This window comes from Dermacentor albipictus, chromosome 2, assembly GCF_038994185.2.
Source record: "Dermacentor albipictus isolate Rhodes 1998 colony chromosome 2, USDA_Dalb.pri_finalv2, whole genome shotgun sequence".
Classification (NCBI taxonomy): domain Eukaryota; kingdom Metazoa; phylum Arthropoda; class Arachnida; order Ixodida; family Ixodidae; genus Dermacentor; species Dermacentor albipictus.
In genome coordinates, this window is record NC_091822.1 from 44,227,653 (window position 1) to 44,242,614 (window position 14,962).

At 49.5% G+C, this 14,962-nt stretch overlaps 1 protein-coding gene across 1 annotated transcript; it reads right to left on the reverse strand.

Moving 5' to 3' along the window:
* Window positions 1-6,107: 6,107 nt before the first annotated feature.
* Window positions 6,108-14,123, reverse strand: LOC135912779 (uncharacterized). Its single transcript, XM_065445325.2, has 3 exons — window positions 13,751-14,123; window positions 8,796-9,026; window positions 6,108-6,602 (listed from the first exon to the last, which is right to left on the reverse strand). The coding sequence occupies exons 1-3, from the start codon at window positions 14,063-14,065 to the stop codon at window positions 6,234-6,236; spliced, it is 915 nt and encodes a 304-aa protein (XP_065301397.2). The 5' UTR covers window positions 14,066-14,123; the 3' UTR covers window positions 6,108-6,233.
* Between the last annotated feature and the right edge of the window lie 839 nt (window positions 14,124-14,962).

The following is a 14,962-nucleotide window of genomic DNA, read 5'->3' on the forward strand; positions in this document are numbered from 1 at the left end:
GGCGGGAAGTCGTTTTCTAAAGGTTCGTTGTAAAGTTTCCACGCTTTGCGTTAGCGCGGCAAGTTGTGTAATAGCAACGAGTTGTTTTTGCATTTCCGCTACTATTCTGTCGCGTTCTGCATCTTCTTTTTTGAAATCTACTTGTTCTTTTCGAATTTCTGCTATCTCATTGAGAATGTAGGCAAGCGTGCTGTCATTGGTTGTTTCGTGGGTTGCGTTTCGCTGTGTTCCTGTAGGCAGCTTTCCTGACCATGATTCTTGTCTTGCATGTGACTGAGTGGGGTTGTGGGGAGGATTAGTTTTGTTTTTGTCGTCAGTACGGCTCTGAGGAGTGGGAGCTGGCGGACTTACCTCTGCCCGTGACCTCCATGCTCCTTTGACTTCTGCACTGCCTTGTTGAGGTTTCTTGTTTGCTTTGTTCTTGGCGTTGTTCGTTGGTGGTGTAGTGCCCTTGTGTGGTTGCCGCCTACTGAGGTCAGGTAGGCTGCCGTAGTTTTCGGAACGCCTCAGGACGTTCTCAGGTGATGGTTCTCTTAGACAGTCGAAGCGATTCTGTGTCTTCAGCGGTGGGTAGTTGGTGTCGTTTTTAGGTGGTGGCTTATTGCGGTATGCTTGCGGGTGTCGATTGCTCGTGTTTTCTTTCCTTGAGGTGTGTTGCTTGCGTTTTTCGGCCGCCAATCTGGCCATGCGGTCTGCTTGTTGTTTCTTTGGACAATCGGGATCTCTTGCCCCATGAGGCCCGCCACAGTTCACGCACTTCATTTCGCACTCGTGCAGTGTTCTGTCCGGTCTTTGGTCCGGTGGGAATTGAAGCCCGCATTGTTCACACCGCACAAAATTCCGCGCGTTGGGGCAGACGTCGGCTCGATGCCCAATGGTGAAGCATGTTGTACACTGGACCGCCTTGGGACGGAATGGTTGTATTTTGGTGACTGATCTTCCAAGAAGGGCTCTCTTGGGTAGCTCTGGTCCCTTGACAGTGATGAGTATAGCTGTTGATCGGCCCAGTCTTCTCGCTGCTAGAAGTTCCCGATCTTCAAGAGTTATGACCTTTGTCAGTTCGTCGTCCGGGACGTCAAGTGGGAGCCCTTTAACTACACCCCTTGCGTTGTCCGGCTCATGCGCCACGTATGCTGTTATTTCGTGTTGTTCCCCTCCGAACTGCAACGTCTTGAGTGTGGCGAGCTTCTGCGTCGCAGATTCCCGCCGGCTTTCCGCAACTACAAGGTTCTGCAGCTGTCTAACTTGGGTAGTGACGTCCCGAGATTCGGTTGTGGTAAGTCCAGCTGCTGCCGTGATGGCAGCGCTCACATGGTAGGGCGTGGCTTCTCTTAAGTTGATTTTAGTCCCCCGCCGCAGAATGACGATCTTGGGCTTGGCGTGGCGTATCACGGTTGGAATAGTAATGAATTCTTCCTCACCGTTTTGATCGTGTGGTTCCATGGCTGCCTCGTCGTCCATGACGCTTCAGGCGTCAACGTGCCTAGCCGCCGGCGAGGCTCCGGCGGTTAGGGTTAGCGACTCCTTTACACGTCGCCTTCGGAGGAGCAGCCGTAGAGCTTCGAAAAACCATTCAACTCACCCCAAATTGCGTCCTGAGGTGCCGGTCCACTACGCGTTGCTTTGTGCCGAAAATGGCACCAATGCTGTTGATATTTCTGGTGTTTCAGGTGATTTCAACGGAGCCGTTCCGTCGCGCGTCTTATCGCCTCGAGCCGGCGTTCCCTCTCTCACGCAAGATAGGATGGCAAATTGAACAGCAAACGACAATGGAGCCGCTCCCCACAACGTGGAGAGACATTATTAAGACCAAGCCCCTCCCCCGGAACATGCAGCCGGGGAGGAACAACGAGAGACGCAGTGCGCGAGCCAAGGCACTGGGTCGACAGCTGGAAGAGGACCCCGAGGTCCTCTACGTGGACGCCTCACTTCCCAAGCACGGAACCAGAGCAACGGTAGTCGTCACCACCATCGATAAACTGGTCACAGGCGCGTCGATACGGACGACGAATACGGCCGAAGCAGAAGAAGTGGCCGTGGCCCTCGCACTCGCACAACCGGGAGTGAGGACTGTGGTCACAGACTCCCAGGCCGCCTACGCAAGCTACCGCAAGGGGAACATCTCTCCCGCGGCACTAGTGATCCTCAGCAAATGCAAATCACTGGGATGGGCCGTTGATCTCGTGTGGGTCCCAGCTCACTCGCAAGTGGAAGGCAACGCACTCGCCGACCACTATGCCCGAGAACTGTCAATCCGGGCCGACGACGAGCCAGAGCTACCGCACCCCGTGACAAGCTACAAAGAAATCACGCAAATGTACAGAAGCGGCAGATGTAGGCTTCCCCGTCCGCATCCGCAACTCAGTCGAATGCAGCAAACGATCGTGCGACGCACGCAAGCGGAGTCGCTAGCGCATCCCGTGCTCTTGCACAAAGTGTTTCCAACAGAGCATGACACTTCATGCCCTTTTTGCAGACGGTCAAAAAACACTCTAGCACACATCCTTGCAGAGTGCACTAAGCTCAAGAACCCCCCACCAACCCTACCCCCCCCCCCCCCCCTCCCCAGCCCCAACCCCCCCGAGCGATGGGAGACCTTGTTGTCCAGCCCCGACCTACTGACCCAGCTCGCGCTCGCGGCTAGGGGCCAGGAACTTCTGGACACATAAGGGACCTGAGATGAAGGTTCCACCCCATCTGGTGCCAGCGCGCACCAACCGTCACTAAGGGCTCAGTACAAAAGTTGATTCTTTCTCTCGACGTTTCCTTCGCGTTGAAGCGAGACATATATGAAGGGCAATTCACTTGCGTCTTCCGCGATTTCTCACTCCGGAATTTTGACAACGAGTTCCCGTGCTCATCAAGCGAGATGTGTTCATGCTTGCCGATGTGCGCGTGACGCCGTGCTGGTTGAATTAGTTGAAACACCTTGGCGCGCTAGTTGGCTCGAATCCATGATAGAATGTGTAAGCGGGACTGAACAAGGACGTAGAAAGAAGCACACACACAGACAGCGCTGTCTCTGTGTGTCTGTTTCTTCCCACGTACTCGTTCAGTCACGCTTACACATTCTATCATTGTTAATTTAGTTGGCAAATGAATGTTTGCAAATTTACACGGCCGCAAAAACAAAAAAAATTAATTATGGGGTTTTACGAGCCAAAACCACTTTCTGATTATGAGGGACGCCGTAGTGGAGGACTCCGGAAATTTCGACCACCTGGGGTTCTTTAACGTGCACCTAAATCTAAGTACACGGGTGTTTTCGCATTTCGCCCCCATCGAAAGGCGGCCGCCCTGGCCGGGATTCGATCCCGCGACCTCGTGCTCAGCAGCCTAACACCATAGCCACTGAGAAATCGCGGCGGGTAGGCCGCTAAAACTACTATCCTGACACCGTACAGCTATCCACTAATTTGCTATTGCAATCGGTGCTTCGCCTTTGGGGCGAAATGCGATTTTTTTCGTTCAGTATTCCTTTAAAGGCAACAAACTGAATTGAACCTGAACTAAAGCTCACGGGCTGATATCTAATTACATGGGAAAAGAGATCGTTTTTCTTGGCAGCCATAGAACCAAATTAGATCATGTATGCTGCTACTTTAAGCTGCTTATTGCTGGAGGCAGTCATGTTTACAAACACGCACGCACGCGCGCGCACTCACACACACACACACAAACACACACACACACACACACACACACAAACACACACACACACACACACACACGCGCGCGCACACACACACACACGCACACACGCACACACGCACACACACACACACACACACACACACACACACACACACACACACACACACACACACACAGAGAGAGAGTTGAAGATGGCAAAATTTCAAAAAATAGTTACGTCGAGTTTACAACTTCATAAATCAACAAAGAAAGCCGGTAGATCGCAAGCCCGGTGGGAATGGATGTTATGCAAATAAGTGTGCACGGAGCCTACCAAGTTAACCAAACGACCATGAGAGCCCCAAGATGTAGGTGGCTGTTTCATGACCTACATCAAAGATGTCATGACCTATCATTTATGTTAGTCATACACTCTTGTCATACCATGCCAAGTTTGGTGCGTACGACGACGTAGGCGGCCGTTTCATGAATTACATGAAACGGGTGTCGTGACATTCATGTCATTATCTACCATTTAAGTTCGTCATATATTCTCGTCATGCTATACTCGCCGTGGTTGCTTAGTGACCACAGTATTGGGTCGCTAAGGACGAGGTCGCTGAATCGAATCCCGGCCACGGTGGCCTCATTTCGTTGGGGGGGCGAAATGCGAAAACACGCGTGTACATAAATTTAGGTGCACGTTAAAAAACCCCAGGTGATGCGGAGTCACAAACTGCGGCGTGCGTCATAATGAGATCGTGGTTTTCGCACGTGAAACCCCATAACTTATTTTTAGTCATTCGTACATACCAAGACATAGGGCGGCTGTTCCATGAATAACATGACGCGTATGTCATGATATTCATGTGATGATCGATCATTTAGGTTAAAAACAGTGCTAAAGCCGTACAACGCACAACATAAAAGAGGATGGGACGCACATGACGCCGTGTGTATCCCAGCCTCTTTGAAGTCGTCCTGTGTGCGTCTTTAGCGCTGTTTTAAACTTTATGGAAAACCACCAACTCGCCCAATCTGCCGTTCTTCTTCAATCATTGAGGTTCATCGTATACACTCCTGTCACACTAAGTCTATGCACCAAGTTAAGCGAACTACCATGAGAGCACCAAGACGTATACGCTGCTAGATAGATAGACAGATGCTCTCAAAGTAGCAAACGTTCGCTAAGAAATGCTTCGTATTTAAAACTTGCCATTTCAGCCCTGCGAAAGTGGATGTCCAGCGAAGGTGTTGTAAACCACCACTACAAGTGCTGAAGGCTGTGCCTAGTGCCTATGGCCTTAGTGCAATGGTAGTAGCACTACGTTAGAGTAATGGTAGAAGCCGGAGTACTCGCACTTTCGACAGCATGCCGCAGACGATAATGGGGCTGCAACAACATCGAAATCAGTTGCTATAGGGTGGGCACCTTATATATGAAACGTTAAGGACGTCACACCGCTCTTCGGAAGCTGCGGCGTCGTCGGGGTAGCTTGAGCAACAGTAATCTGTACCGGGAAATGTATGCGGGGAGCGCTTCCTGCTTCGAGTCGCTATCACGAGCACCTTATCATGAATTATGTGGTCCGGATGCTTTTCTTCCAGCTTGTCCTTTATTGATACGTATGCTGTTCTGTATGTTCTACACGTGATACCGAATATATATATATATATGCACTGTTCGCTGCACTTTGCTGTGTGCTTGTAACCTCTGCCTTACGGGGCTATATATGAGTGCTTACGGAAGTATGAGCCATTGATGATAATAGTTTTCTGTCGATGGACCTAAACAATCCCTGGACCATGGCCACTCAGCTTCGCCATAAAACGATGTCACAATTATTTGAGTTGCATGTAATATAATACCTCATGGGGTCAAATACATGTGTCATACGTGGCATTTAGATGCACCACTGGAACGTATGAATTTTGCAAATCCCTTGTTTGCCAAACATTGTCGCAAGTTCACGTAACAATGCAAATTACTATATCAAATGTGTCCGCCTTGGGTGTTATAGTGGATGCACTTTACAGAACTGCGATATCTGTTATTGGTGCACAGTTACGGATTTGTAAACTTAGTGCTACTATTTTCCTCTGTAATTTACAGATTTTCGACAATATTTATCGTACTTGCATATTAGCGGTGTGCTAAACGACCATGTATGGTGAATCTATTTTATCCGCTTTAGATATACTAATAAATCGAAGATGTCGCCTTTATTTATGAGTTACGGAGTTACAGTTTCATTTTATGAAATAACGCAATTTTGAACAATTGTTATAAAAAAAGTCGACTGTCTAAATGAGAACCCCCTTCGCAACAGTCGCTAGATTTTTCCTTTGTCTTTTATATACAATAGAGATCATCAAATGTGGCGCAGTGGTTGCCAAGAGAAAAGATTTCTGCTTCCTCACGCAGTCAGAAGGGACACTTTAAGAGATTCGCTGTAAAAGCAATCCCGAAGCGATTACACATTATCAATTTTATTATAAATCTCAAAGAGCTCATTGAAAGCATGAAAACGAGGTGCACCTAAGAAGTCGGCATCAGGCAGCCAAAACAGCCAAATCGGAAATCGGAAACCGAGCAGTTCCTAAAACAGCGGCGCTACGCCGCCAACGCTCGGTTGAGACGGCGTCGCCTCGTCGGCGCTTGCGCTTTCGTTATCGCCCACTGACAAGCTGCCGACGCGAGTGACGGCCTGTCGAAGCACACCGTCGGCGGGAAGCAGACTGAGCGCCATGTGGGACACATTTTGTGCCAGGTCGTCTCCGAGGGGTTCCTGTAGAAGCTTCCACGTGAGCACCAGCAGGATTGTGCTGGTCAAGCTGAGGGTGACGCCAGACAAGAGCAAGCTGCGCTTCAAGTGGGACAGGCGTCGGACCGCGCTTAGGCGCTGGGGAGGCACGACAGTGTTGACGACAGTGTCCACCGGCAGCACGAGCCGTTCGTCGTCTTGTTCCTGCAAAAGCGATTACAAGTCTCTCTGATTTTGATGCACTACTTCTTGAAAGTGTAGCGATGGAGAAGCTCCGCCATCGGTTAGATCGGCGAAGCCTTTTACAGAAATCCACACGTAGGAAGGGGGAACTGACTTTTGTGGTCGCTATACTCTTTATTGGCGTAATAATACGTGGTGACAAAATTAATGACCGTGTGTACAATTCTTTTTTTTTGCCAGAAAACGCGTCCCACAAGAAGACGCTTCTTATGAAAGCAATTTAGCCAATTACAACTGAAGTAACTCATTGCCCTTTGAGTTACTTCCAGACTCAGTCTGGTTAACCTCCCTGCTTACCTTCTCCCTTCTCTCTCTCTCTCTCTCTCATTGTCCTTTGTTATGAGGCCGCGTATGCCATGTGGAGCTAGTTCACAATATGCGCAAACGCGCAAATATTATTGCGATAGCAATTATACTGACACTCCGGGCACATTTCTGCCGGCCGCGTCGCTGTGAGGTTCCATATTCAGTCTACGGGAGATAAAATCATCGCCGTATGTTCATGTTCAGCCGTATGCTGCCAGTTCGAGTGAAAGCGTGCGAGGGTGAGCCGGCGTTTGCGGTTCAATCTCACGCACGCAAGCAGGGAAATGGGGAGGAAGCGCGCCGTCTTTCGTCGAGCGCAAGGCTCCGGGGGGGGGGGGGGGGGGGAAGGGGGCGCCTTCTACACCAAGCGGGCCGGGCGGTCGCGTCCGCCCACCCGGGCCGCTGAATCTTGGATACCATCCGCAATGGCGACAGGGTCCGCCCGGGCGCTTTGTTTTCGCGGTTTCGTGTTGTGAGGCGCAGCCCGAATGTGAACTCGCTCACTACTGCAGCCGCGCTTCCTCATTCCAGCGTTTTGACAGCGAGTTACCGTGGCCATCTAGTGGTATGTGTTCATGCTTGCTTGTGCGCGGGTGACACCGTGCTTGTTAATTTATTTATTATGCTTATGTTTACAAGTACATGCGGCCAATAAAGCTTCTATACTTACACTTCGTATAGCTGTCCACTAATTCGCTATCGCAATCGATGCTTTGGCTTTCAGGCGAAACTGCGACTTTTTTAATCATAATTATGTCGCGTGGTGCATAACGAGCTCAAGTGTCCCAAAAGACGCGGTCACATCTCCTGCCTATATGATGGTCAGGATGTGGACCACGAGCAGCTCATCTTCGTTTTTTTTTTAACTACGGGGCTTTTGGAATTCCTGCTAGTGCAAATGGCTGACCGGCCCAAATGACATGAGCTTTTGAGAGCAACATCTGCCGATTTCGTTGTCTTTTATCCACTGCGTCGGTGCTCATAGCCCCGGTTATGCTTTTCCTGACTGTGCAGACGTCGACTGGTCACACCTCACTGTGATTGGCTGTCCATATAGGTATATATAAGGTACGCAATTGCAAAGGTGAACAAATGGCGTTTACAAAGTCAACTCTACTAATGCCTACGACTGCTAATTACACGTTAGTAACTCGAATGTTCGCTTTGTTACTGTTGTGGGTGCAGTCACAACGTGGAACTAAAGATGTCCTGCATTACGTTTTATTAAGAAGACGTTTTAGTGCGCTGCGTATTGGCAGTGTTGCCGACCTCTGCCACTCTTTCGTGACGTTTTTCGCTTCACACCGTTCCTGAAACATTAAATGCTGTGCCGCTGAATCATGGCGCAAGGATTCTGGCTATAGTCTGCCCATAATCTAGCTGTGCTTTACTATCGGCATCGCTATGACCTACGAGATGGGGCGACGAAGCCATCCATCGTCCCATGCGACCTCGCGGAGTATCGGCACGCTAGTATGTTTTCTACCGCGAGATGGCGCCACCACCTAACGAATGGCGCTATTTGTTTTAACTTGTGATAATGATACTGGTTAGTAGTGCTTTCTTAACAATTCTGGCCGATTTTTAAATCGTGAAAGCGATATTACTTGCTCCATTTTGAGCATGCAGGATTAATTTGGGGCTTTATAACGAAAAAACAAACAGAATTGCAATGCTAAAGAAAGTAGGGAGCACGTCTTTAGTGCAAACTTAAATCAAACGTTCAGGTGCATGCCAATAACTTTTTTCTGTTAATTTTTGCCATCTTTTACATAGGCAAAGAACGTACATTTTTGGATTTCACCCTCGTTAATGTCGCTATCATGCATAAAATCCAAGCCTGCTCGCCTTGCTTCGACGGTAGACCTCTGGTGCTGACGCGGGAAGGCGAAGCCTTCGGGCAGGCAACATGCGCTGCTCGTCCGATGGCGAAGCCGGTGACAGGCGCCCTGGCATCGGCGAAGGAGAAGGCGGACTCGTAGGGGAGGAGGCGCGCCTGCGAGCTTCTGCCGCCATTGCCGTGCACTCCATCGCCGAATGGCGCTTCAAGTAACTGGTCGCCAATGCAGGCACAGGAGCCTGCGTGCGTACTTCGTATGAGACTTATTTATTTTCTCTCTAAATACTATTGAACATGATTCATTTCGTCACTTTCTTTTTTCGTTACGGCCTTTTTGATGCACAGCTTCCTTCGAGCCGTCCCTGCTCTTTATAAGTAAAAGTGACTGACAGAAACCTGTCCTAGACTCCTCACATGAACCATATGAAAAAGCGACTGTCTGCCATTTGTCACCTGTTCAGGTTTCTTGCAGGAAAGAACTGGCGGGTGTGCACACAATCCATGTTACAGCTGTGCAGGGTGTTGTTTTTTTGGTTCCTCTGGTACAGCCTTTCGCAGGTGTGGTATATCCCACACCTGCGAAACCAATTTGCGTACAATTAAGAGCATTCAAGCGCAAGATCTGAGAATACGCCTTGGTTAGATTACTATGGAGTGTGTCAACGGCTGAAACCACGGCCATTGCTCAAGATTATTCAATCATGACGCACATGGCAGTCGAGACAATGCGTGCACATCTCACACACATTGCACGGATCCCTTGCCACCACCTCACTGGACTGACCTTGGAGAGACCCCGCACGTCAGCTAGCACAACTTCCATCGGGATACACACCTGCGACCAGGCCGGTATCTCCTCCATGGGTTTGTACCACCCTCAAGTACACCTTAGAATTCCAGGATTTCAGAAAAAGTCATATCTACCACCATCTGCAAAAACAATTGAGTTTACTCTTGTTGTACGAGAGATAGGGTAACCACGTTCTTATTTATACTGATGAATCGACTACGTCGACGAGTTGTGGCGGTGCTGTGTTTATACCGACGAGAGAAATAACACTGCGATTCAAGATGTCACATGTCAGGATCGTCCATGGCTGCAGAACTCACGGCTCTGCGCAGTGCGCTTTATTTTAATGACACAGAGAGTCCTGGTACAGCGGCCTATTTTTTGCGACTCGAGACTGGCATTACACAGCATGCAATCCGTTCTCCAACGTGGAGCTCACGAACAGCTACCATACGAAATTATCAAACTTCACCAGAAAGTCAAACAGAAAGGCCACAAAATTATTTTCCAGTGGCTACGGGGCCATTGCGGGATCAGTGCAAAATCAAGCAGACAAAGCTGCCCGAGAGGCACGTCAAGTACACAGCATAACCATTCCTCTTCACAGGCCGGACGCTGCAAGGCAGCTTCGTCAGCTGGCACGCTAGCTCGCTTTAACAGAGTGGAAAAATGCAAATATAAGGCGCACCAGGTTGCACGAACGGAACCTTTCGCTCCACCTCCGGCATCACCTTGGGCTGCACCGACGTTTCGCATCGCTTTTATACCGGCTGTGGTTGGGAGGGGCTTTCTCAAGGGCGTAAACTACACTTTGGTTGGAATGACCGACAGAGCTGCGTGCGACGTCTGTAGCGGCGAAGAGAATATCCAACATTTATTGTGCCATTGTCATCGATTTCAGTCGGAAAGAAACATTATTTATGGTATTGCGACAGCTGTATGGACGTTCGGCTGCTGTCTGTGCCGGTGATACTTGAAGACCGTCCCCATCGCTCGTCGGCCCACAAAGCTGTAAAGGCATTTGTATTTCTTGAAGGCAACTGGACTATCTGAACGCCTTTGACTTGCTCAGGCCCTCCGCGGCTTTGCTCCCCCCTCCTGCCGCTCTCTATCTTTCTACTTCCTCTTTCCCGTGCATCAGAGTAGGGTGGCGAACCAGACGCATTTCTGCTTAACATCCCTGCCTTACTTCCGTTTTCTCCTCGTCCTCCTCCTGCTATTGGGAAACCTGATTATTCCAGCTGGGGCAACGCCACAAGGTTGATAACGGAATAGAGCATGCTTCGCGCCGATTCCTGGCATCCCCAGGCAAAAAAAAAAAAAAAAAAGAGAGAAGGCCGCGATGAAGCCCGTTCCAGCGAAAGCTTGCGCTACTGTTGGCCTGCACACACAGTGGATAGGATAGAGAGATCGACATCACTGGTGCACTTTTTCATATTTCTTTCGGTACTGCCATACTGGGCCGCCCGCAGCACCTGAAGTACAGCAGTCCGTTTGCGCCTGTCGACGGCCGCACCTGTGAACTTAGCACCATCGCTCTGGAAGGCACGCTTAAAGGGAAGCTGAAACGGTTTTCAATGTCCATGAATTGCTGGGATTGGCAAGAACAGACCTAATAATTTACGGTTCCCAAATTTCTTTCTTCGTTTTGTTAATATAAGGGGCGGAAATCGCTTTCTAAATCACCCCCGCGGACACGCCCCCATCGCTTCCCGGAGCGCCGGGTGAGGAGGTTGCCAGAGAGAACCGGCGAGAGTGACGTCACTGGCGGGGACCGAGCTGCCGGACCGGCGTGCTGGCATGCGCTGGCATGCCTCTTTCCGTCCTGCGCTTTACTGAACGACGCTACGAGAGATTTGCCGCCGCCGCCGCTCACGTTTGTTTTGCGATTTTCGTAAACTGTTCTTCCCTTCTGTGCTGCGTGAGTGCCTACAGCCAAGGGCGCCCAACATACCCTCGTTCTGTGCAGCATTCGGCTACGCGAACACACGAGACGATGTGGTGTTTCACAGGTTCCCGAAGGACAAGAAGCTTGCAGCGCTGTGCGGTGAGGAGAGATAAGTTCGTGCCGACGAAATCAACTGTGCTGTGCTCGGACCTTTCCGCGATAGCCGGATAGCCTTACGACAAATGCAGAAACGCGTTGCTGGCGTTGCTATACTCCGTTTCATACATCAGGTGCAACGCTGTGGAGGCTTGAGATACTTCTTGCAGTGGCTGCGTTCGCACTTAGAACAAGTTCGGTGTTTCTTGACCCGATTTTTGAGAAAACTTTTCATATATAAGCTCAGTTCTGAATGAAAAAAAAAGAATTTACCCATAGAAACAATCCGTGTACTTATACGGCTGCTAACACGTTCTTTTAAATCATTTTTTTTTTCGGCATTCTTTAATTGCAGCCCGTCGCGGCAGCTTCACGTGCATGCTCGCGCGAGCAAACGCCGCTGGCACGCTGCGAACTATAGACGGAAACGCGCGCAGTAGTAAATTTTGGTAACCGGACTTCGTGCGTAGCTTCCACAGCGTTGCACCTGAGGTATGAAATGGAGTATAGGCTTGCCTAGTGATATTCGACGTACGGTTGCAATTATCATGTTTACCACACGGCGATGCTAAAACTGCCTAATATCTTTATGTCAACACTAGCATGGAGCGCGCATACCGATTCTTGATCGAGCCACAATCCCAAAGTCGTCGAACCATATTCTGAATATTGCACATATAATCCCCCTGACCATCTCGATCTGGATGTGTTTGATAAGCAACTTCCATGACTGTACCTCGCAGCACTGCATGTGCGCGCTTTGAAGCGCGGCACTTATGTTCGCGATCGTGTATCAACGCTCAGACAACCACGGGACTTTAGACAAGCAGCGGCAAGGTGCTTGACATCGCGGAATTGTACCCGTGTTTACAATCTAATGAGAAGTTAGTGCTTCGGCATTCTTCCAGCAGCAAGTTCCCAGTGACACTTTAGCGCATTTTTTCTCCCCTCATTGGAATGTGCAGCTACATGAAAAAAAAGCATACGTAACAGCTAAGATTTCCAACACCCGAGAAGGTGCACACATCGCTCTCGCTTTTGGCACACTCAACATCGTCGTTGCCGCCATCGTTTTTCGTATCGGCTGTTGGTTCGAACATGTACGGTGAAAATACAAGCTGTCCGAGACAGCGAGAACGTTCCATAATGCTTACAACTCAGCTATGAAGCCAGAACAGCGTGCTACGCTCTGAAACGGCGGCGCCGACCGGCGACTGCCGCCACTGACGTCACAGCGGCTCCGACCAATCACGGGCAACAGCGGCGTTCGCGCGATACCCTGAGGCGCTGGTGCGCGTTTTCATGAAAAAACAGCCGCTTGCGCTTGTTTCCGCCCTTTTTGAACGAGATATTCGTGTTCAGGGGACTGAAAACTGTAGAATGCCGCAGAAAACTCATTTTTTTTCGAGAAGTGTTTCAGCTTCCCTTTAACAGTAAACGCGAGCGCCGGGCACACTCGTGCCCCCCTCTCCCCACGCCCCCTTGTTACCACGCCACTGCCTCCAATGAAATTCATACAGAAATTTAGTTGAACTGCTTGGTCCGTACTATACGGCGCGCTGTCGCTCTGCATTCGGAAGAATCGATGTAGGGCAACGATTAAACTACGCCTAATTCAACTTAACCAATGATAGCACCCTAGGAGAAGCTCATGATGGGGCCATCTCCCCATGTACTGATATCGCTTTAGTAGAAATTTATGCGCCGTTGCACAAAATTACGAGATCGTCGAAAAATGCAGGTACTTTTTATGCTGGTTGCAGATGACTAAGTGGAATGCCCTGAGCATTTGCTGTACTTGTTTGCTGGCATTTCTCGAATGGTATTTGCAGACGCTGCTTGCTTGCACAAAGTAGGGCTCTGTGCTCGCACTTGCTCTGTGCAGTATGAACCGTTGGAGTACATAATAATTCGGCTATTTGGTGATGCATCCCTATAAGAAGGCGGGCGCCAATTAACACCTACACAGACGAAGGAGACAGGACGAGCGCTCCTCCCATCCCATTCATGAGCGTATGCGTTAATTTTCGCACCTCTTGAAAAAAGTACATAGATTCTCATTTGCTCTTAGATTGAAAAGGGTACTATATATTTCACAGGCGACCTAAGTTTGCGGTATTCGCGCTCACCGATGAACGGCGGCTGTGCAGGCTTCCACTGGAGCGCCGCACCGTCAGTCCCCGTCCCGTCGTGCTCGCCGCTTTCTCTGTCATGGCAGGTACCCATATTCCCGCGGGGCCAGGTATCGGTGACGTCTGTCGGGATGCTCTGTGACCTGCCTGTGCTGTCTCCTTGTTACCATCGATCAGTCTCGAGATGTCGCCATGTCTTTCACTTGAAGACAAGTCCACTTCCTCCTCTCGTTCGTTGCTCGTACTTGCCAGCAGCTGGTTCGTCGCACCTTCACCAAGGTCTTCGCCAACTGTAGACACCAAGTTTCCCATGACCAAGCAGTGGAAAATTGACTAAGCGCTTCTTCTTTCTCTTTGTCTCCTTGGAAGGCATGCACGTAATTTATTGAAGTGAAATCAAATTCCGTTTTGTTGCTGCTGCCTGAGGAAATAGCACTGACCCACTATGGAGGATTGAGCATAGTTTTTGCTTGCGAAAAAATGTAAGACTATGTTTCCTATGAACGTTTGTTGCGTATATGTTACTACCTACTGACACGCGTACTTGTTTATCTTTATCGTGGCTACTACGTGACAATATTTCGTAGGTCCTTCCATGCACGCTACGTGGATATACGTAGCTGTATATTCAGCACTGCGCATTGCCTTTCATTGTTTAAAAACAAGGACGACAGAGCATTTGTTATGTGGTATTCTTAAATCAAGCTATATATTCATAGAAGAATGAAGTGAATTGTGCACTAGAGTAGCATTTCTGTCGAGGTCGCCTGACTTCCCATTTGATTTGTTGTGTTGCTAAATTGCTGTTTCATGCATGATTTATAGAAAAGCAGAAGATTTTGCTCGTACTTTGCCTCGAGGAGCACGTGTTCTTCTTGCATGCTGATGACGTCACATAACATAGAACATACCTAATAAAGGAGAAAGCACACGTGGTTCTCCGGAAATTCCATAGAAAAAATATGCGACCGGAAAGCACGAGATTGCGCGAGAATGGGCGAGAATGCGAGCCGCTAAGCCCGGATGAGCCAGATACTCATCTAGGACAAGGTATATGATGAGCTCAGTGCCTGCGAGACGGCCACGCACTCCCCGTGCAAGGGCTTGATCCACAGCATCCCTCTTCAAAACGGCCCTGACGTCATCGATGCCAAGATTGTTAACACTAATAACCCATTCACCTTAGCAGCGAAGAGAACAGCCCAAACC

Coding starts and splice junctions, on each gene's coding strand:
- LOC135912779 (XM_065445325.2), bottom strand. CDS start 14,065: ATGGGAAACTTGGTGTCTACAGTTGGCGAAGACCTTGGTGAAGGTGCG. Junction 9,027..13,750: donor TGCACAGCCGCCGTTCATCG/GTGAGCGCGAAT, acceptor GTACGCACGCAG/GCTCCTGTGCCTGCATTGGC. Junction 6,603..8,795: donor AGGTCTACCGTCGAAGCAAG/GCGAGCAGGCTT, acceptor TCGCTTTTGCAG/GAACAAGACGACGAACGGCT.